Below are 21,043 nucleotides of genomic sequence, written 5' to 3'. Positions count from 1 at the left end.
GACTTTGTGAGGAACTGGAGCACCAAGCCGCGAACAACCAATTTGGGTTTATTCAAGGAAGGTCAGCAATGGCTGAGTCTGAATATTGCAGAAGTACAAGGAATTGCAGGTAGTGAGAAGGCTTATGACAGAGTTCTTAAAGAACCAATATGGGGTGTCTGCAGCAGTCATTCAATCTGCCAGAGACATACGTTCGTACTATCGTGGGCACGTACAAGGGCAGTGCAATCGTAGTGAGAAGTATCTGTGGCTATCGCCAATCACTCTCAGTGATGAGTCAGGCCCTTTCTGTCTTGAGATTGTAATGACACGAGGGGATTACGAGAGAGGCTCTATGGAACATGCTTTTCACCAGTGACATTATGCTGTGTTATGAAGACAAACGTGCACTGGAAAGGGATCTCCAGGGATGGAGGGCTGCGTTAGGAGCAAATGGGTCACAATTCAGGTGACCAAAGACAGAATATATGTTTCATTGAGGGGGACAATGAGACGCTAGTAAAACTAGATGCTATAGAGTTAAAGTCTGCAACAATTCAGATACCTTGGTTCAGTGTTGAGCCGTGATGGGAATGTGAATGAGGATGTTAGGAGTCTCATGAAAAGTGCTTGGTGCAAATGGAGGGAGTTGATGGGACTATATCCAATAGACTAAAGAGGAAGGTGTATAAAATAATGCTCAGGTCAGCCATGATATATGGGTCGGAATGCTGTCCAATGAGGAAGAGGGAAGAACTACGCACTGTTGAAATGAGAATGCTCATGTAAATATGCTGAAGGAACTCAACCCTGTATGATTCAGGGTGTGTTCAGGAATGTCAGGGTGAATACGCTGTCATTATCCGATGGAGAGGCAGTAGCCCCTCTCTCTGAGAAAGTGGGAGGAGGTGGCCCCTCTCCCCAGGACGAGGGGCAGTGACATTTGGAGGAGAAGAGGGAGACAGTTGAGGGACAGAGGTAGGGGGAGCCTGATGAGAGGAGTGGAGAGAAACAGAGAGTCTGGGAGTAAATGGAGAGAAACAGTGAAGGGGGATGGGGGCAGCCAAAGGGATGGAGGGAAACTGGGACTGAGTGGAGAGGCTGAGGCGTGGGCAGGACACACAGATATGCAGGAGAGGAGAGGGTCCCCTTCTTTTTAAAACTGGCTGGTCAAGTTAGTCCAAGTTGGATGGTGTGTTCCTGATCAGCTGTTCCTGTACATTCCCTGAGCACTGGATCCAGTTGTCTCCTGTCATTGATTCATGTGGTCCCAGACAACCAGAACAGGAGAACCAAAGGTCCTTCAGATCCCGTGGGTCTGGCCTAATGTGCACCCCCACAAGCAAGCACCACTGGAGTCAAATCCATCTCTTCGGGAAGTCATGGGAGGCATTTGAAGTTCAAACACTAACTTGTGTTTAGGGAAGCTGAACAACAATCCCCAGCTGGAGATCAAAGGACTGCAGAAGTCTGAGGTGGGAGACCAGGTCTGGGTGTTGGAAGGATTCGGGGATCTCACCCGGAGTTTGACCAAGGAGGTCAGAGAGAGACAGACCAAGGTTGAACCAAGGGTTTTATTACAGCTTGGCTGGGCTCTGAGTGAGCCAGAATGGACTAAACTCTAACCTTCAATTCTCTGTGCTAATCTGAAGACTTCTCATGTTTGGTTCCAGTTGACTAAAGCCATGTCTGTATGTATGCCACTGCACCGATACAGCTGCGTTACATCTGGTGAAGACGCTCTATGCCGATGGGAGAGACCTCTCCCATTGGCATAAAAAATCCACCTCGCAAGTTGGCGGGCAAAGTTCTGATGTCGGTGTAACTTATATTGCTCAGGGGGCTGGTTTATTCACACCCCGAGCGACATAAATTATGCCGACATAGGCTGTAGTGTAGACATAGCTTAACAAACCCAACAGTTTTGACAACACTGTACGAGTGTCACTGCAAATGCTGTGTGAGGTGCATTCATCTCTGAAGTGTGGACAAGTTTCCACCACAAGTTTGTCTCAGTTGAACTCGCTGAATGGAGCACACGGTGTGAAGCAGGAGGGCTGAAGGCCCAGAGGTCCAGTCTAGGGAGGTAGTGAGGCTGCATGACTTACCCTGGAGGAAGAGTGAGATCCTGAGGCGGTCTGGCACACTGACGGGATTCCTCCAAGAGACCGTTCCAAAGCTGGGGTCAAAGCAGCAGTCCTGTGGATCCGTGATAGCCTCTCTCCTAACAACTTCAGAATCCATCACTTAGACTCTTTAAATCAAGACTGGACTTCTAGCTGAGCCAGAAATTATGGCCTGGATGCAAGAATCATGGATGGGTTCTCTGACCTGGGTTATAGAGGATGTCAGACTGGAACATCATAATGGTCCCTTCTGGCCTTCACATTCATTTATATCTGATGTAATTACTTTGTGAAGTGATTTAATTTCTCAGGGATTAAAATTGCAGTGATGACTCATAGGTGTTTAGTTCTGTGGGGTGGAGAATGAAATGGGGTAAAAGGCACGTGCTCCAAGGTGAGTGTATATTGCCCCATCCCTATATGAACTGTGAATCTTGTGAGGTTAATGTAACAATTTTTATGATCTTTTCATAAATACTTTTATCTTTGATAACAAGAAATCAGGGTAATGATTATTGGGTTGCAGTAGGGATAATGCAGCACCTGCATGTATGTATATATATATGTTACTAAAAAAGAAAAGGAGGACTTGTGGCACCTTAGAGACTCTCTTAGAGAGTCTCTAAGGTGCCACAAGTCCTCCTTTTCTTTTTGCGAATACAGACTAACACGGCTGCTACTCTGAAATATATATTACTGACACTTTACCTAAATAGAACAAACAAACCATGTAAACACAGTCATGTGACTGAAAGGAAACCAACTCACTCTTCTAGCTCAGATCCACATTGCATAGGACAGCCCAGGATTCAGTCACTAGTGCCCTGGAGGAGCAAAGGAAACCCATTGCATGTTGGTTTAGTGGGGCTGGAGCGACCCACAGCTCTGGTGGTGACAGGGTTTTCTTTTCCACAAGACGCTATGGAATAATATTATCCAGACAAAAACGGTAGGCCCCGATCCTGCATGAGATTGTGCATCCCCAGGGGCTGCAGATGCTGCAGGATGTGGGTCTCAGTTTGAGGAAATGAACATAGGGCAGGCATTCAGGAGATATGGATGTGACGTTCCCCTCTGATATTGTCTGGACCGGTGATCAGCTAGGTCACTCCAATCCTTGACTTTGGGAGCCAGCCTTATCCTGCTCTGCTGTGAGAACCCCCACTTTGGGGCTGGTCATGCAGAGCCTCTGGCATGTCAGCTGCTCCTTGGACTGTGCAACCAAATGACACTAGCCAATATCTCCGGTCCCAGACACAACCCTAGGATCCTCCGTCTTGCAGTGTCCAGTTATGCCCGCTGGACACGGCAAGCTTAAATGAGTTCTTCAATTTAACAAAGAAATTGATATATGCCAGTCTTGTTATCCCAAGGGGAGTCTCTGACATGCTTCAAACCAAATGCGCTGCTTCAGGTAGAACAAACAAACACATTTATTAACTATAAAGATAGATTTTAAGTGATTATAAGTCAAAGCATAACAAGTCAGATTGGTCAAATGAAATAAAAACAAAATGCATTCTAAGCTGATCTTAACACTTTCAATGCTCTACAAACGTAGATGCTTCTCACCACACGCTGGCTGGTTGCTCTTCAGCCAGGCTTTCTCCTTTGATCAGCGCTTCAGTCGCTTGGTGTGGTGTCTGTAGATATAGGTGGAAGAGGGAGAGAGAGAACATGGCAAACGTCTCTCCCTTTTATGATGTCCTTTCTTCCCTCTTGGCTTTGCCGCCCCCCTTCAGAGTCAGCTGACCATTTACCTCATCTCAGTCCATACTGACCACAGGAAGTGGTGCGACTCACTCAAACAGATCCTTTTGTTGCTGCCTAGGCCAGCGTCCTTTGTTCCTGTGAGGCTGGGCTGGGTTTGTCTCATACCTGCCCTGATGAGGTGTGAACTGCCTCTCTGCTTTGGAGAGTTTTTGTCTGGGCTTATTTTAAGCCATGAGGATACATTTTCAGCCTCATAACTATATACATGAAATTATAACCTATAACCTTACTGTAACAATGACTATAACATGACTATAGCAACAATGCTCAGTGCATCATGAGCCTTCCGAAGACACCCAACATGACAAACTTTGCATTGGATATCACACAATCATTTTACAAGGATGAACATGGGGGAGCTTAGTGTTCCCCCAAGGTACAGAGTGTCACAATGGGTTCTGGTCCCAGCTCTGCCACTGAGCTGCTGGGTGACCTTAGGTAAGACCCTATGCCTCAGTTTTCCCATCTGTAAAATGGCAATATTGATCCTGACCTCCTTTGTAAAGCACTCTGAGACCTGCTGGTGAACACAGCAAGGTGTTATTGTTATATAGCTCAAAACCCTTGAAAATAGGAAATAAGTTAAAAAAATTAAAAAGAACTTTTCTGGAGCGCTTCTCCTCTCAGAATAGCAGCTCCTCTCTTGATATCATTTAAAAATAAATTGTCTTCAACTACTGTGTGCTGATTTCAATTTTTCTCTATAAAAGCTCTGCAAACAAATTCAGACCAAATGTAGTTTGCTGACAGTTAAGATTGCTTTCAGAAATCTTACAACCCCGTGAGACTAAGACTAAGTGAATGATGACATGAACTGTGATGTGTATTGGCTACGTCTCACTGCTAAAAACAGGCATGTTTTACATTCGAACAAATTCCCAGGGGAAGTGGTGGATTCTCCATTTCTTGATGTTTCCAAGTCAGACTGGAGGCCTTTCTGGGAGATGCTTTAGTCCAACACAAGTTACTGGGCTCAATGCAGGGGTTTCTGGGTGACGGGAAAGGGCCTGTGCTATAGAGGAGGTCAGACTGGATGATCTTATGGTCACTTCTGGTCTTACACTCTCTGAATCTATTCACTGACTTCTGGGGTAAAACCAAAGTCCTCTCTGTTTGGCTGGTTTGGTGTGGAAGGGACCCCCAGCCCAGTGATTGCTGGACCCAGACTAGGAGGCTGTCTAATCTGTGAAAGAAGCTTATTGGAACACCTCTGAGGGTGAGATTTACCTCCATTTAGTTTCTTACTGTATTAGGCTTAGACTTGAGTGTTTTATTTTATTTTGCTTGGTAATTCACTTTGTTCTGTCTGTTGTTACTTGGAACCACTTAAATCCTACTTTTCATATTTAATAAAATCACTTTTTATTTATTAATTAACCAACCCAGAGCAAGTATTAATTCCTGGGGGTGCAAACAGCTGTGCATATCTCTCTATCAGTGTTATAGAGGGTGAACAATTTGAGTTTACCCTATATAATCTTTATACAGAGTAAAATGGATTTATTTGGGGTTTGGATCCCATTGGGAACTGGGTATCTGGGTGTTGGAGACAGGAGCACTTCTTAAGCTGTTTTCAGTTAAGCCTGCAGCTTTTGGGGAACGTGGTTCAGACCTGGGTCTGTGTTTGTAGCAGGCTAGCATGTCTGGCACAACCAGGCAAGGTACTGAAGTCCCAAGCTGACAAGGAAAATGGGCTCAGAGGTAGTTCCAGCACATCAGGTGGCAGTCCCAAGTGGGTTTCTGTGACCCAACCCATCACACTAGGCATTACGCTTTAGGGAAGATGTGGACAAATTAGGGAGACTCCAGAGGAAAGCATCAAAAATGACAAATGATTTAGAAAATCTGCCCTATGTGGAAAGATTTTAAAAAAACTGGGCATATCTAGTCTGGAGAGAAAAGTCTGAGAGGGGACCTGATAAGTCACCAAATATGTTAAGGTCTGTTATAAAGAAGATGGTGATCAGTTGTTCTTCTTGGCCACTGAAGATAGGACAAGAAGTAATGGCCTTAATCGGCAGCAAGGGAGATTTAGATCTCATATTAGCAATATCTTTCTAACTATAAGGATAATTAATAAGATGGAATGGGCTACCCAGGGAGGTTGTGGACTCCTCATTTATGAAGATTTTTAAGAACAGGTTGGACAAACACCTGCCAGGGATGGTCTAGGTTTACTTGGTCCTGCCCTAGCACGGGGGAATGAACAAGATGACGTCTTGAGGTCCCTTCCAGCCCTACACTTTTATGATTCTATGACCCCAAAATCCTTTTCAAAGTCACTGGTTTCCAGGACACAGTGCCCGATTCAGTAGGTATGGCTTTTGTTCCTTGTTCCTAGATGTATTCAAACAGATTTTTTTTGTTCGAATCCAGATCACTCTGTAGGACTGCTGTGTCCTCATAATCATTTACCACTCCATCAATCTGTGCGTCCGCCACAGATTTTATCAGCAGTCAGTCTATAGTTGCCTCCTGATCATTGGTGAGATCGCTGAATCACTGTGGGCCTAGTACTGATCCTGCAGGACCCCCCCCTAGAAACATCCACATTCAGTGACTTTCCCGCACTGACAACTATTTTTTGGTACCTGACAGTCAGCCATTTTGTAATCCATTTAACACGTGCTCAAGTGATACTGCATAGTTCTTTTTAATCAGCATTTTGAGCGGTACTGCGTCAAAGTCTAAGTGTAGTTGATCTAGTCTATCCTCCAGAGGTTCTTATGGGCAGCTGGTGTAGAGAGCAGAGGATAAGTGTGATGTGTTTGCAGTAGCCTGAGTTACGAAATAGGCAACAGTGTCCTCTACTAATTGGAGTTTCCCTAATCCTGAAGGCGTCCTGCCCAGGCATGTTGCATTGCTGTTTTCTGGCTGAGAAGTGACAAAGGTGGAAATAACTGAGGCCAGGTCATTGTACACTAGGATGGCTAGCTAAGAAGTCTTTGTTTTCTGAGATGCTGTACAATGTTGCACCTTATGCTTTGAGACCACATACCTTCTCCTCCAGTCTGGCTACCACCTTGTATTTGATGCACCAGAAATATACCCTGTCTTCAGGAAGAAAGGAAAACTTAGCCCATCCAAGACAGACCACAGCAGTTGTTCTCTCATCCTCCACAGCTGTTACCTGATGTCGAGCCAGACTTCAACCAGGAATCACACTCTTTGTAAATTCCCACTGAAACTCATCTGGGCTACCAATCCTGTTCACCTGACAATGGTCTTATATACTGAGGCCATATCTACACTACAGATTTATGTCGACTGAAGTTATGGCAACATACAGCCACTGCAGTTAGCACATCGCTTGTGCACGTGCATATTTGACTTCTTGTGTCAACCCACATACCCACCAGGAGCGCTTGTATCGATAGGTATCCCAGTGAGCAACCTCACCATCCAGTGCACTGTCTTTTGGAAGTTTTGGCAATGCCTGATGTGGCCAAAACAAAGAACATAGGGGTGATTGGGAGCATGGGGTCAAGTTCCCAGTTTGCAATTGCCTCCATCCCATAAAGTTATCTACATCCCATAATTTTTGTACTTTTTTTTTCAAAATCCCACAGACCTGCATGTTAGGATATAGATATTCAGGCCTGTCTGTAAAGGCCTGTACTCTACGAATTTAGGTGTATTCTTATCACTTGGCTGGTTATAGAAATATAAAGAATCAAAGTCACTGTCTGCCGATGTAAGACCCTTCTTTTACTGTGACAGTCTGAGGCCCTGTTCTTAGGCTAAGGCCTTTGGCTAAGCAACAGAGGCAGCCATAAAATGGGAAGTGACTGGTCACATCCTCACATTCCAACCTAGTTACACTGAAATAAGGTGCTAATGGGCTATTAGGAATACAATCCTGTCCTGATAATGCCTATCACCTCCAGAGAAAGGGAAGTGCCTGCAAAATGTAAAAGAAACTTAGTTTGATAGCATCCTGTCTGGCAAGAACTCACTTATCAATAGCTGGGATGTGAAATCCTCACTTCTGTATTGTTTTGTCATTATAGTTCCCACTTTGCTATTGTTTGTCTGTATAATCTCTGTCTGGTTCTGTGATTGTTCCTGTCCGCTGTATCATTAATTTTGCTGGGTGTAAACTAATTAAGGTGGTGGGATATAATTGGTTACATAATCATGTTACAATATGTTAGGATCGGTTAGTTAAATTTCAGGAACATGATTGGTTAAGGTATAGCTAAGCAGAACTCAAGTTTTACTATATAGTCTGCAGTCAATCAGGAAGTGGGTGGGTGTGTGGGTGGGGATGGGAACAGGGAATGGGGGTGGGGAAATTGGAATCATGTTTAGCTAAGGGCAGGAATGGGAACAGGGCCACAGGTAAGGCTCTGAGGTGTCAGAGCTGGGAAGGGGGACACTAAGGAAGGAAACTGAAATCATGCTTGCTGGAAGTTCACCCCAATAAACATTGAATTGTTTGCACCTTTGGACTTCAGATATTGTTGCTCTCTGTTCATGCGAGAAGGACCAGGGAAGTAAGTGGGTGAAGGAATAAACCCCCTAACACTGCACGACCCTACTCTCTGTCTGCCTTCTCTGACAGAAGCGCGGAGCCTGCACAGCTCAGCACTATTGTATGAGCATTGCAAGACGAGGGTGTACGATCCTGGAATATTTGCAGAGCCACAAGAAGAACCAAGTGATTGTTCCTTGGAGACGGATTGCTGTGGGACATAGTGAGAACCAGTTCAAGGTTGTTGGTGGTGTTCATGGAGCAGGCGCAGATGGTGGAGCGCCACTTCTGGGCCCAAGAAACAAGCACTGACTGGTGGGAGCGCGTCGTAATGCAGGCGTGGGATGATGAGCTGCACTAGGGGAGGGGGGTGAGATCAGGGCAAACTCAAACAGGGGAAGGGCACAAGTGCATGGGAGGGGGCATGGGCGCACTGAGGAAGGGGCCAATCAGGGCAGGGGTACCATGTGGGTGGGGGGGAACCAGGCTGGAGGCAGGACAGGGAACCAAGGGGGCAGCTTCAGAGGCCGGGGCGGGGCAAACAAACAAAGGCTGCAGAGGGAAAAGGGCGGGGCAGGCAGACAAACTCAAGCCAGCGAGGTGCTGGGGTAAAGGGGAGGGCAAAAAGGCTGCGAGGGGCAAAATGGGGCAGGTAGCAAGGGACAAAGCTGGGGCTTGCTGAAGGGGGCCAGTCCAGGATGGGGTGGGGGGACACGGGTGCCCACGCGCGCTTGCAAAGAGTCAGTGCGGCTGGCTGCTGCTTCAGGCCCAAAAGGTGGAGAAAGGGGGCGGCAGGCCAAGCAAGCAGCGGAGTGCCAGAGGCAGGAGCTTGAGGCAGATGGTGAGTGTCCACTGGGGTGGTGGAGGGGGTTGGGACACACAGATGGATTGGGGGGCAGGCTCCACGCCACACCCCCTGTGTCCCCACACACACAGTCAAAACCCCCACCACAAGAGCACAGTTCAAAAGTTACTCTGCCTTCAGGCCCCCTCCACAGTGGTCTGCAGAGTCCCTGTGCGCCCCCCCAGCAGCAGATGGCCCCGTCCCCTCCTCCGTCGGGGTCCAGCAGCTCCCAGGCAGCAGCAGCTCGGCGGCCAGGCAGGCAGAGAGGGCCCCTCAGTGGTGGTGTCCACAGCAGCAGTAGCAATGGCTGGGGCAGGGGTCCCTCACTCCCCCCCTCTGGGGAGCGAGCCAGCAGCCCCCCCCCCCCCCCCCCCCCCCCTGCAAGGGGCTGTAGTTGGAGCAGCAGCACCCAAGGGTGGGGGAGTCCAGCAGCTAGTCAGCAACCAGGTAGCAGAGAAGGGGGGTGTCCGGCCCAGCCGGGGGAGCAGCTTGGGTGGCGGCAGTGGTAGCAAGAGCCCAAGGCCCAGCAGCAGTCTCCCTCCAGGCCAGTTGGGTTCAGCAGAGCAATTTTTTTTTTTTTTTTTAAAGCAGAAAAGAATTTTATTTGTGTAACACTTTTTTTGAAGCAGAAAAGAATTTTTTATTTGTGTAACACTTACAAAGAATCACCAAAAAGGATAAAGCAAAACTACGCAACAAAACAAAAGCAAACACAAGGTATAACACAGCAGCCTTCAGGAGGGAGAAGTGTTCAGGCTAGCCTGGGCCCAGAGCGGGGGGGCTTCCTCGACACTCGTGGTCTTCTACCCCCTCGAGTTACCTAGTGCCACGCCCAGTGTCACTGATTATTCCTCTCCTGAGAGCGCCCGGCAAGATGGGCACGGCTGCGGGGTGGGCGGTTTGGGGGTGGGGGGAGGGACGTACACCCACATGTGATAGGACCCCTCCTAGGTGACAGTGATGATGATATCCACAGCGGCAACGGCTGGGGCAGGGGTCCCTCACTTCCCCCCTCTGGGGAGCGAGCCAGCAGCCCCCCCCCCCAGGGGCTGTAGTTGGAGCAGCAGCACCCAAGGGTTGGGGAGTCCAGCAGCTAGTCAGCAACCAGGTAGCAGAGAAGGGGGGTGGGGGGTGTCCGGCCCAGCCGGGGGAGCAGCTTGGGTGGTGGCAGTGATAGCAAGAGCCCAAGGCCCAGCAGCAGTCTCCCTCCAGGCCAGCTGGGTTCAGCAGAGCAGTCAAAAGCAGATCTACTGGCCACTGGCTGAACAGTTTTCTGTTCCCTGGGTGACCAGAGCAGGGGCTGCCTTAGAGCAATCAGGAACCTGCTAGAACCCATTAAGACAGGCAAGCTAACCAAGACACCTGGAGCCAATTAAGAACTTTCTAAAATCAATTTGGCAAGCAGGCTAATCAGGAGACCTGGTTTAAAAAGGACCTTCCATCAGTGAGTAAGGGGGCATGCCAGGAGCAGGGAGTGAGAGGGTGTGCTGCTGGAGGAGTGAAGAGTTCAAGCGTGATCAGGCTTTGGGAGGAAGATCCTGCCGTGAGGGTAAAGAAGGTGCTGGGGGAAGGCCAGGGGGAAGTAGCCCAGGGAGTTGTAGCTGTCACACAGCTGATACAGGGAACATTGTAGACAGCTGCTATCCACAGGGCCCTGGGCTAGAACCCAGAGCAGAGGGTGGGCCTGGGTTCCCCCTATCCCCCCAACTCCTGATTGGACACAGGAGGAGTTGACCTGGTTTGTGAGAAACGCCAGAAGGGAAGGTCTAAATTGGAAAGGGCTCTGGCCTGTCCCCGACCCACTAGATGGGACACAGAGACTGTGGGGATTGTTCTCCGTTTCCCCCATGCTGGCCAGTGGTGAGGTTAGCTGAGTGAATGGCAGGTTTGAGCCACGAGCAAAAGTGGCCAAACTGAGGGCTGCCGTGAACCTCTGAGGTGAGCAAATCCGCCAATAAGCACAGGACCCGCCAAGGCAGAGGAGGAACTTTGTCACACTGTGATGTTTCTAAAACGTGTTTGAACTAGACAAGGCTGGGACGTGGGTAAACAGAGTGATTTGCATAGTGGAACACACCAGCGGGAAGAAAACAGCAGGAATCTTCGTCATCAGACTTCCTGGAACCTCTCCTCACAACAGTGCACTGAACTTTGAAAATGCATTTCAAAAGTTCACTGGGCTATAAAAGAGGGGGGCAACGTTTCCCCCTCCGTGTGGAAGTTTAATGCAGTGTTTGGTTGTGTGAGGATTACAGACCAGAAAAGCCTCTTTATGCAGAAGCAGAGAACACCAAATGATGCAGAAATTCACAAAGAACCTTTCCTTTCGTGCAAAACAGGGGCTTATCGTACAAATCCTCACGAACGCTTAAATAGAGGGGTTACCGGTGGTCAGCACTAACAGCAACAATTGCTCATTGATTTCAAATATTTTAAAAGTAGCAATTTCTTGAGTCAAAGTGAACAAGTTTACTAGATGGTGTCAAGAATGTGCACATCATTGCGTTACTGGTGAGCCATGCATATCACTTGTTCCGCTTGCAGTTAGGTCTGATGCAGAAAGATTGAAGTCTTTGGCCCTTAACTATTTCCATTGGAGAATTCTGTGCATGATGGCAAGTAAATTGAACGAAAACAAGATGTGTCTTGGTTAATGCATCTCAAAGTGGTGACCTGCCTCTTTTCAAATACCATTCACTGGCCATGCAGACAAAAATGAAATGCCCCTACCCCACAAAAATGCTTCATGTGACCTCTCTGGAGCATTTTTCATGTAACCTGAATATGGCATTCATATTTACAAATAACGGTTTCAAATATCGATTAGTGCCACGTTCTGGAGTGCGTTTCAACTCAGTGAGATGTTGTCACTGCTGGTATTATAACCCTACGTGCCCCAAAATGCTTCTGCTGCTGTGGCTGCCTGCCTGGGGGTACACAGCCTTCAACCAGCCTGCACTGTGTCCTGTGTACTGTACCTGAGAACATAAAAACATAAGAACAGCCATACTGGGTCAGACCAAAAGTCCATCTGGCCCAGTATCCTGTCTTCCGACAGTGGCCAATGCCATGTGCCCCAGACAGCTTCTGGCAAACAGAGGCTAGGGACACCATCCCTGCCCATCCTGGCTAATAGCAATTGATGGACCTATCCTCCATGAACTTATCTAGTTCTTTTTTTAATCCTGTTATAGTCTTGGCCTTCACAACATCCTCCGGCAAGGAGTTCCACAGGTCGACTGTGAATTGTGTGAAAAAATACTTCCTTTTGTTTGTTTTAAATCTGCTGCCTATTAATTTCACTTGGTGACCCTTAGTTCTTGTGTTATGAGAAGGAGTAAATAACACTTCCTTATTTACTTTCTCCACATCAGTTATGATTTTATAGACCTCTGTCATATCCCCCCCCCTTAGTCCGTTCTTTTTCAACCTGAAAATTCCCAGTCTTATTAATCGCTCCCATATGGCAGCCATTCTATACCCCTAATAATTTTTGTTGCCCTTTTCTGAACCTTTTCCAATTCCAATATATCTTTTTAAAGATGGGGCAACCACGTCTGCCTGCCGTATTCAAGATGTGGGCGTACCATGGATTTATGTAGAAGCAATATGATATTTTCTGTCTTTTTATCTGTCTGTTTCTTAACGATTCCCAACATTCTGTTCACTTTTTTGATTGCCACTGCACATTGAGTGGATGTTTTCGGAGAACTATCCACCGTGACTCCAAGATCTGAGTGGTAACAGCTAATTTAGACCCCATCATTTTATATGTATAGTTGGGATTATGTTTTCCAGTGTGTATCACTTTGCATTTATAAACATTAAATTTCATCTGCCATTTTGTTGCCCAGTCACCCAGTTTTGAGAGATCCTTTTGTAGCTCTTTGCAGTCTGTCTGGGACTTAACTGTCTTGAGTAGTTTTGTATCATCTGCAAATTTTGCCACTTCACTGTTTACCCCTTTTTCCAGATCATTTATGAATATGTTGAATAGGACTGGGCCCAGTACAGATCCCTGGGGGGCACCACTATTTACCTCTCTCATTCATGTATAGCTCTGATTCAGCCATTTTGCATCCCGCAGCCTGCCACCACTTCTCACAGACATACTCTTGGCTTCCTGACTTGGCTGATGTTAGCAGGTGATCCCAGCACACCTACTGTCTCAAACCTATGTGCTCTGCCATGTCCAGCCCTCTCCTGCAGCATTCAGAGGAATAATAAGGTCTCTTTCCTCCTCGAAAGAGACAAAATGCACAGCTTGCCACATTCAGTGGAGTTAGCCAACACTTTTATTCAAACACAGCACTGTTGGTTTAGCTCAAAAGTAAAACAAGTTTAGTAACAAAAGAAGATAGGATTTGATGTGAGTTCAGGTATAAGAGATAAAGGCAGAAGTGGTTTCAAACAGATAAAAGTGAAACGCTTTCCAGTGACTAAAACTGAACCTAGCAAGATACAGTCTTTGTTCGAGATGGCTTTTCTCACCCAAAGTCTTCCAGCAGGATGGCGGCTGTCCCTCCCACCCTCGGTCAGAATCTCCTCTAGAAGCCAAAGTGCTGGCTCCTTTGTCTTCTTAGGTGAAAGAGATCATTTGGGGGTCTTTGTCCCTCTCTTTTATAGTCCAGGGAACCTTTGCAATGGTTCCTTCTGAAGGTTACACCTCAACATTTAGTCAAGCTGTGAGAAAGGTGATGCTGAGCCTGGTGGCGAAGGAAGGACCATGGATCATTGGTGTGCGGCTGCTTCTGGTTCCACAGCCTGTCAGTGTGCGTCTTCTTGCTGCTGCTTTTCTGCCTCCCGCTCCTGGGCTCCTGCTTCCCAATTTTGGTGTTCACACTCTTTGGCTTCCTGCTCAGCTAAACAGTTCTGGCGTTCGTGCTTCTGTCTTGATTTGTCACTCTCCAATTTGGCCAGCTCTAGCTTTGCAGTTGCTCTGCTGATGCTCCTGTTTTTATTTTGGGTAAAGGAAACAGAACAAAAGTAAAGCAAACAAACAGAAAATAAGAAAATTGTAACCTTTCCTTTGGCTGTTCTCAGTCCCTACACTTGAGAATCATGTAAGTGGTTCTCACCCAGGGGTACGTGTACACTGGAGGTACGCAGAGGTGTTCCCAGGGTACATCAACTCATCTAGATATTTGCCTAGTTTTACAACAAGCTACATAAAAAGCACTAGTGAAGTCAGTACAAACTAAAATTTCATACAATGGCTTGTTTAGACTGCTCTATATGTCGTACACTGACATGTAAGTGCAATATTTCTATTCCAGTTGATTTATTTTATAATTATATGGCAAAAATTAGACAGTCAGCAATTTTTCAGTAATAGTGTGGCTATGACACTTTTGTATTTTTATGTCTGATTTTGTAAGCAAGTAGTTTTTAAGTGAGGTGAAACTTGGGGTGCGCAAGACAAATCAGACTCCTGAAAGGAGTCCATTAGTCTGGAAAGGTTGAGAGCCACTGACTTAAACTGTTACCCCAGTGCTTGAGCTGTAAATCTCAATTAAAATAGCAAGCAGTATGTAAGTCCTGCATGACTACACCACTGTCCCACAAAATTCTTCGTCTGCCCTCTCTGTAGCACTTTTCCATGTAACTTGAATGCAGCATTAATATTTAAAATAATGTTTCAACTATTGATCAGTTCAATAGAAATCATCAAAATTATTTGCATAAAGAGTAGCATGTATTAAAGCAAAGGTGTCATGATAGCTTCAAAGCTGTCGGGGTAACATACGACAGTGAGAACCACTTTGTATATTTCCACAAACATGGTCAAACTGAGAGCTGGCATTTCTCTGATGGAGTTTGGGGAATATAAAAGGAAAGGAGGTGTAGGTATTCTAGCCATATGATAGTTTCCAAACTCTATTAACGCATACCAAGCCACATTGCTGCTGTATGAGTCTCCCGAAAACACTAAGGATGCTAGCAGGTTTAACTTAGTGTAGTATCTAGGACTAGGATAGTATTTCTTTAAGTAGTTTGCGCACACTCTACTGCTTTGAGACAGACTCGAAGTTGAAGAAGGATTCAGAGATCCGACCCCATAGAGATGGGATTAGGGCTAGAAGACAGAGTCTGGGAGCGCTGTAGTGCTATTCACTGTTGCATATATTTTAGAAGCCATCAGAAATCACTCAGAACCGCAGGATAGGTTAATCTAGATCTTGGATGTTTGCACATAGTTATCTGAGAGCCATCTATGCCCAAGCATTGCCTTCATATGAATTTTCTTGTGTAACATGCAAAACACACAACTTTAATAATATGTTTAATTATTTTTATTAACACACTGAAACAAATTTAGATAAATATTGCCATTTTCCCATTCTTAATTCACCAAACAACAAACTCCTTCATTTGTAACTAGTGTATAATGTCCCCTGAAGGGGTGTACCAGACCCTCTGAGGTCCTCTGCTGGAGGCCTTGCCACTCCCTGCCCCAGAAAAGGGTCTGTGTATACGCGTGAGGGGTGTGTGCGACTGGTGTCTGTGCAGGGGTATGGGGGTGGTGTGACCAGTGTCTGTGCAGGGGTGTGTGTGTGCGTTTGGGGGGTGGGGAGGATCAGTTCTGGGTTAGGGTTAGAGTTCTGTCTGGTTCTGTTCAATATCTTCAGTGACTTAGATGATGGCGCAGAGAGTGCACTAATAATGTTTGTGGACGATACCAAGCAGAGAGGGGTTGCAAGTGCTTTGGAAGATAGGATTAAAATTCAAAATGATCTGGAGAAATGGTCTAAGTAAATAGGATGAAATTCAATACGAACAAATGCAAAGTACTCCCCTTAGGAAGGAATAATCAGTTGCGCACATACAAACTGGGAAATGACTGCCTAGGAAGGAGTACTGCGGAAAGGGATTTGGGGGTCAGAGTGGATCACAAGCTAAATATGAATCAACAATGTAACACTGTTGCAAAAAAAGCGAACATCGTTCCGGGATGTATTCGCAGGAGTGTTGTAAGCAAGACTCAAGAGGTAATTCTTACGCTCTACTCCACATTGATATGCCCTCAACTGAGTATTGTGTCCAGTTCTGAGCATCACCTTTCAGGAAAGATGTGGACAAATTGGAGAAAAACAATGTCAAGGTTCCTTCCCCACTCTGAACTCTAGGGTACAGATGTGGGGACCTGCATGAAAAACCCCTTAAGCTTATTTTTACCAGCTTAGGTTAAAACTTCCCCAAGGTACAAACTATTTTACCTTTTGCCCTTGGACTTTATTGCTGCCACCACCAAGTGTCTAACAAATATAACCGGGAAAGAGCCCACTTGGAAACTTCTTTCCCCTCAATATCCCCCCAAGCTCTACACCCCCTTTCCCGGGGAAGGTTTGATAAAAATCCTCACCAATTTGCATAGGTGAACACAGACCCAAACCCTTGGATCTTAAGAACAATGAAAAAGCAATCAGGTTCTTAAAAGAAGAATTTTAATTGAAGAAAAAGTAAAAGAATCACCTCTGTAAAATCAGGATGGTAAATACCTTACAGGGTAATCAGATTCAAAACATAGAGAATCCCTCTCGGCAAAACCTTAAGTTACAAAAAGACACAAAAACAGGAATATACATTCCATTCAGCACAGCTTATTTTATCAGCCATTTAAACAAAACAGAATCTCACACACATCTAACTAGATTGCTTATTAGCCCTTTACAGGAGTTCTGACCTGCATTCCTGCTCTGGTCCCGGCAAAAGATAACACACAGACAGAGAGAACTCTTTGTTCCCCCCCTTCTAGCTTTGAAAGTATCTTGTCTCCTCATTGGTCATTTTGGTCAGGTGCCAGTGCGGTTATCTTAGCTTCTTAACCCTTTACAGGTGAAAGGGTTTTTCCTCTGGCCAGGAGGGATTTAAAGGTGTTTACCCTTCCCTTTATATTTATGACAAGCAACAAAAATGATTAAACGTCTAAAAAACATGACTTATGAGGGAAGATTGAAAAAACTGGGTTTGTTTAGTCTGGAGAAGAAAAGACTGAGGGGGGACATGCTCCCCATTTTTCGAGTACATAAAAGGCTGTTACCAGGAGGAGAGAGGTAAATTGTTCTCCTTAACCCTGAGGATAAAGCAGCAATGGGCTTAAATTGCAGCAAGGGCAGTTTAGGTTGGACATTAGGAAAAACTTCCTAACTGTCAGAGTAGTTAAGCACTGGAATAAATTGCCTAGGGAGGCTGTGGAATCTCCATCACTGGAGACTTTTAGGAGCAGGTTAGACAAACCCCTGTCATGGCAGGAGTGAGCATTATCCCTGAGTGCAGGGGACTGGACTAGATGACCTCCTGAGGTCCTTTCCAGTTCTATGATTGGGGGAATCGGGAGAGGTGCTGCTTTGCAATGGCAGCACCAGTTGGTGATTGCTCTTTGGCCCATGGTAGTACTCGGAGCCATTTGGAGATCAGGCCTTATGGCACCAGGCCCTGCACAAGCCCAGAACGAAGATGCTCCTTGTGCCAAGGAGCTGGGGTGCTGTCCCAGCGGCAGGGGTCCCTGGGTGTGCTGTGGAGCGAGGGGGGTTTCCTCATTAGTGTGAGGCACTTCCTCCCTAGGTCGAATCCAGTGGTGTGATGCTGTCAGATGTCTCCAGCAGGAGCGCGCTCAGGGCTCTGTGGCTCAGAAGACCACAGAGCTGTTCCCTGTAGAGCTCTGATGGCCAGGCTGTGTGCTCTGAGGCTGGTTTGGGGCTCTTTCGGGAGGGCCGTGGTCTGTTTCCCCTGCGGGGCCTGAGTACGCGGTCTGCTCTGGAAAGTGCAGGAGTCTCTGCCACCCCCTTGTGACCGAGGGGATTGCTGGCTCTCTGCCCCATGCAGTGGGGTCCCCGGTGGGGCTGTTGGCTCACGGGATGTGGGCGCTTCCCTGGCTTGCTCCTTTGCACGGAGTTGGTGTTCACCACACAGGGTGGCATTAGCCAGGCCAACTGTTTCCCACCAGTTCCGTTCAGAGGCTCAGTCCTGGCGCTGCACGGAGCCAGTTTGGTTCAAGTCTGAAGCTGGCAGGGGGCTTTTATACCCCTGTGTTAGTGAACGGCTGTGGGGCCTCGCTGGCACCATGGCTCGGGGAGTCCGTGGGGTCGTCTCCCCTCCACTCTGATTGTTTGTGTCTGAATTGACCCTCCTGTGTTTCCACAGGTGTTTCCTGGCTGTCCTGTCCATGCCAGCCCAGAGTGGCAGATGAACGCCGAGCTGGGCGGGTATTTAGCTGGATCCCACCTGCTCTGTTCTCTCCCAGCAGGGCCCCGATCCCAATACTGGATGGAGCGAGGGGAAGAGCTGCAAGTCCCGGATCTCAGCAAAGGCGAGGACGATGACAGCTGGCCGGGCCCCCAAACAGGTGAGGGATAAATAAGCCCAGCTGAGAGGGATGGGGGCAGCTGGGACCCCCCCCCAAAGCCACCCCTGCAAGCCCTCCTGGCCCAGCTCCTCTCAGAGGTTGTCACCACCCTCTCCCTGATCTGTGTGCACCACTGCACCCATCCCACCACCTGCGCCAGGGCCCCCAGAACCATGCGAGAGCCGTGTCTTGGCTCTCACTGAAAATGCAAATAATATTTCCAGCCTACGCAGAGGCAAAGAAAGTTTGTGAACCTGAGCTGGGTGGTGCTGATGCCTGCCTGAGTCTGCAGCAGCCTGAAAAAGCTGCAAGAGGTGTGACCACCCCCTTCAATCCCAGCTCAGAAACCGGCTCCAGGGAGGGGCGGGGCCACGTGGGTGGTGCCTGTCCTAGCTGGCCTCCTGTGGGGACGGCTCATGCCTGATTGCCCATTTGTTCCTGCAGGTGAGAGGCTGGCGAGTGTGGCTGGGGCAGAGGATGCTGCACCGGGAAGGGGCAGCACCAGCACTGATGTGGAGCTGGTGGGGGGAGCGTGGCACAAAGACCCTGCTGCGGGGGCAGAGGAAGCTGTGCGAGGAGGCAGTGCCAGGGAGGAGGAGGCTGTGCCGGGAGGTAGCGCTGATGCAGAGCCGGCGCGGCACAGAGACCCCACAGTCAGGTGGCCCTTTAAATGCAGCGAGTGTGGGAAGAGCTTCCGGCAGAGCGCCACGCTGACAAGGCACCAGCTCCTCCATGCGAGCGAGAGGCCCTACGTCTGCACCACCTGCAGCAAAGGCTTTTGCGACCGCGCGGCGCTGGCCACGCACCAACGGGCGCACACAGGCGAGCGCCCCTTCCCCTGCCTGGTGTGCGGCAAGGCCTTCGCGGGCAGCTCGGCGCTGCTGGTGCATCAGCGCGTGCACACCGGTGAGCGCCCCTACCGCTGCGGGGAGTGCGGGCAGAGCTTCCGGCAGAGCGCCCACCTGACGCAGCACCAGCAGGGCGCCCACGCCAGCCAGCGCCCTCACACCTGTGGTCACTGCGGCAAGAGCTTCGGGCTGTGCTCCACGCTGGCACGGCACTTGCAGACACACAGCGTCGAACGCCCCCACGCCTGCCCTGACTGCCCTCGCCGCTTCCGCCAGCGAGCCCACCTGCTCCGGCACCGGCTAGCGCACACGGGTGAACGCCCCTTCCCCTGCCCGGTCTGCGGCAAGGCCTTTGCCCTGAGCGCCACGTTGCTGCGGCACGAGCTGGTGCACATGGGCGAGCGCCCCTACCGCTGCGGGGAGTGCGGGCGCAGCTACACCCAGAGCTCCTACCTGCGCCAGCACCAGCGCAGTGCCCACGCCGGCCAGCGCCCCCACGCCTGCCCGGACTGCGGCCGCGCCTTTGCTGACCGTGCCAACCTCCTGCGGCACCAGCGGGGCCACGCAGGCGCCTGACCCCACGCCTGTGCTGAGTGTGGGCGGCGCTTTGCCCAGCTGGCACACCTCCGGGAGCACGGGCGTACGCACAGCGGGGAGCAGCCGTTCCGCTGCGGCCAGTGCGGCCAAGCCTTCGGGCACCGTCTAGCCCTGGCTGCGCACCAGCGCACGCACAGCGGAGAGCGCCCCTACCCCTGTGCCCAGTGCGGGTGCCACTTTGCCCAGCTGGCCAGCCTGGTGGGGCACCGCCGGCGGCACACGGGCGAGAAACCTCACGCCTGCCCCCGCTGCGGGCGCCGCTTCCGCCACCGCTCGGCCCTGCTTCGCCACCAGCGCTCCCATGCCGGGGCCTGCCCCTTCCGCTGCGGGCAGTGCGGGTGCGGCTACACCCGCAGCTCCAACCTCCTGCTGCACCAGCGGGTGCACGCTGCTGAGTGACATCCCAGCCCCCAGGACGTCCCTGGCAGCCGGTGACTCCCACCCCCCTCGTGCTGGGATGGGCCTGGCCTGGTCTGGCCCTGACCAGAGTCCACACTTGTGCATGGCCACTCCCCCGCCCACTGCCAGGAATGGGGGTGGCTGGGCCAGGCCTGCGTTGCCTGTCCAGGTACTGAGTTAGTGAAGCTGCTGCCACCAGTCATGGTTTCTCCAGCCCCAGGTAGCAAACATGGGGGCAGAGCTTCCTGCAGGGTGGGGCCCTGCTCCGGGGTGGGGCTCAGGGAATGGGGGCTGTGCCCAGGCAGTGCCTGACCCCATTTTTCTCCCCTTTTGCTGGCTGGTGCTGCCCGGGCTGCTGCTCCAGCACCCTGGGCCCTGCCGTGTGGCCCAGCCAAGCCAAAGCCCGCCCTGCAGCTGCCCAGATGTGTGCGGGGCTGGGGAACAGAAGCAGGGGGACGCCCAATGCAGGCTTGTGGGAAACGGTAGGGGCTGGGTGGAGGGATGGGGGGGCTGGCTGCGGGAGCAGCTTCTAATGAACTTTCTAAAATGTTTTGTTACAAAGTGAAAATAAACCTGTGAAATTCCCAGGGGCCCTGTGTCATGTCTGCAGTGGGCAGGCACTGGGCCCCATGGCCTGACTGCACCAAGTGCTCCCGA

The 21,043-nt window shown here is 49.4% G+C and overlaps 2 protein-coding genes across 4 annotated transcripts; both read left to right on the top strand.

Moving 5' to 3' along the window:
* The first annotated feature begins 10,608 nt into the window (after positions 1-10,608).
* On the top strand, positions 10,609-20,047 carry LOC102947572 (zinc finger protein 501). 3 transcript variants are annotated; one of them, XM_037884264.2, is made up of 3 exons: positions 10,609-10,745; positions 18,444-18,542; positions 18,987-19,993. In XM_037884264.2, the coding sequence occupies exons 1-3, from the start codon at positions 10,655-10,657 to the stop codon at positions 19,964-19,966; spliced, it is 1,170 nt and encodes a 389-aa protein (XP_037740192.2). In that variant the 5' UTR covers positions 10,609-10,654; the 3' UTR covers positions 19,967-19,993. The 3 variants fall into 3 exon arrangements, with proteins under 3 accessions (XP_037740192.2, XP_043388908.1, XP_043388907.1); XM_043532973.1 differs by having other exon boundaries at positions 10,635-10,739; positions 18,987-20,047; XM_043532972.1 differs by having other exon boundaries at positions 10,635-10,754; positions 18,987-20,047.
* LOC119564326 (zinc finger protein 664-like) lies at positions 19,970-20,386 on the top strand (the record flags this gene model as incomplete). The annotated part of the gene is made up of 1 exon (XM_037884265.2): positions 19,970-20,386. A coding segment is annotated over one exon (417 nt), but the record flags the coding sequence as incomplete, so codon positions are not given.
* Between the last annotated feature and the right edge of the window lie 657 nt (positions 20,387-21,043).

Source organism: Chelonia mydas, chromosome 20 (genome assembly GCF_015237465.2).
Source record: "Chelonia mydas isolate rCheMyd1 chromosome 20, rCheMyd1.pri.v2, whole genome shotgun sequence".
Classification (NCBI taxonomy): domain Eukaryota; kingdom Metazoa; phylum Chordata; order Testudines; family Cheloniidae; genus Chelonia; species Chelonia mydas.
Note: the sequence above shows the minus strand (reverse complement) of the source record. Positions and strands in the feature narration are given on the sequence as shown.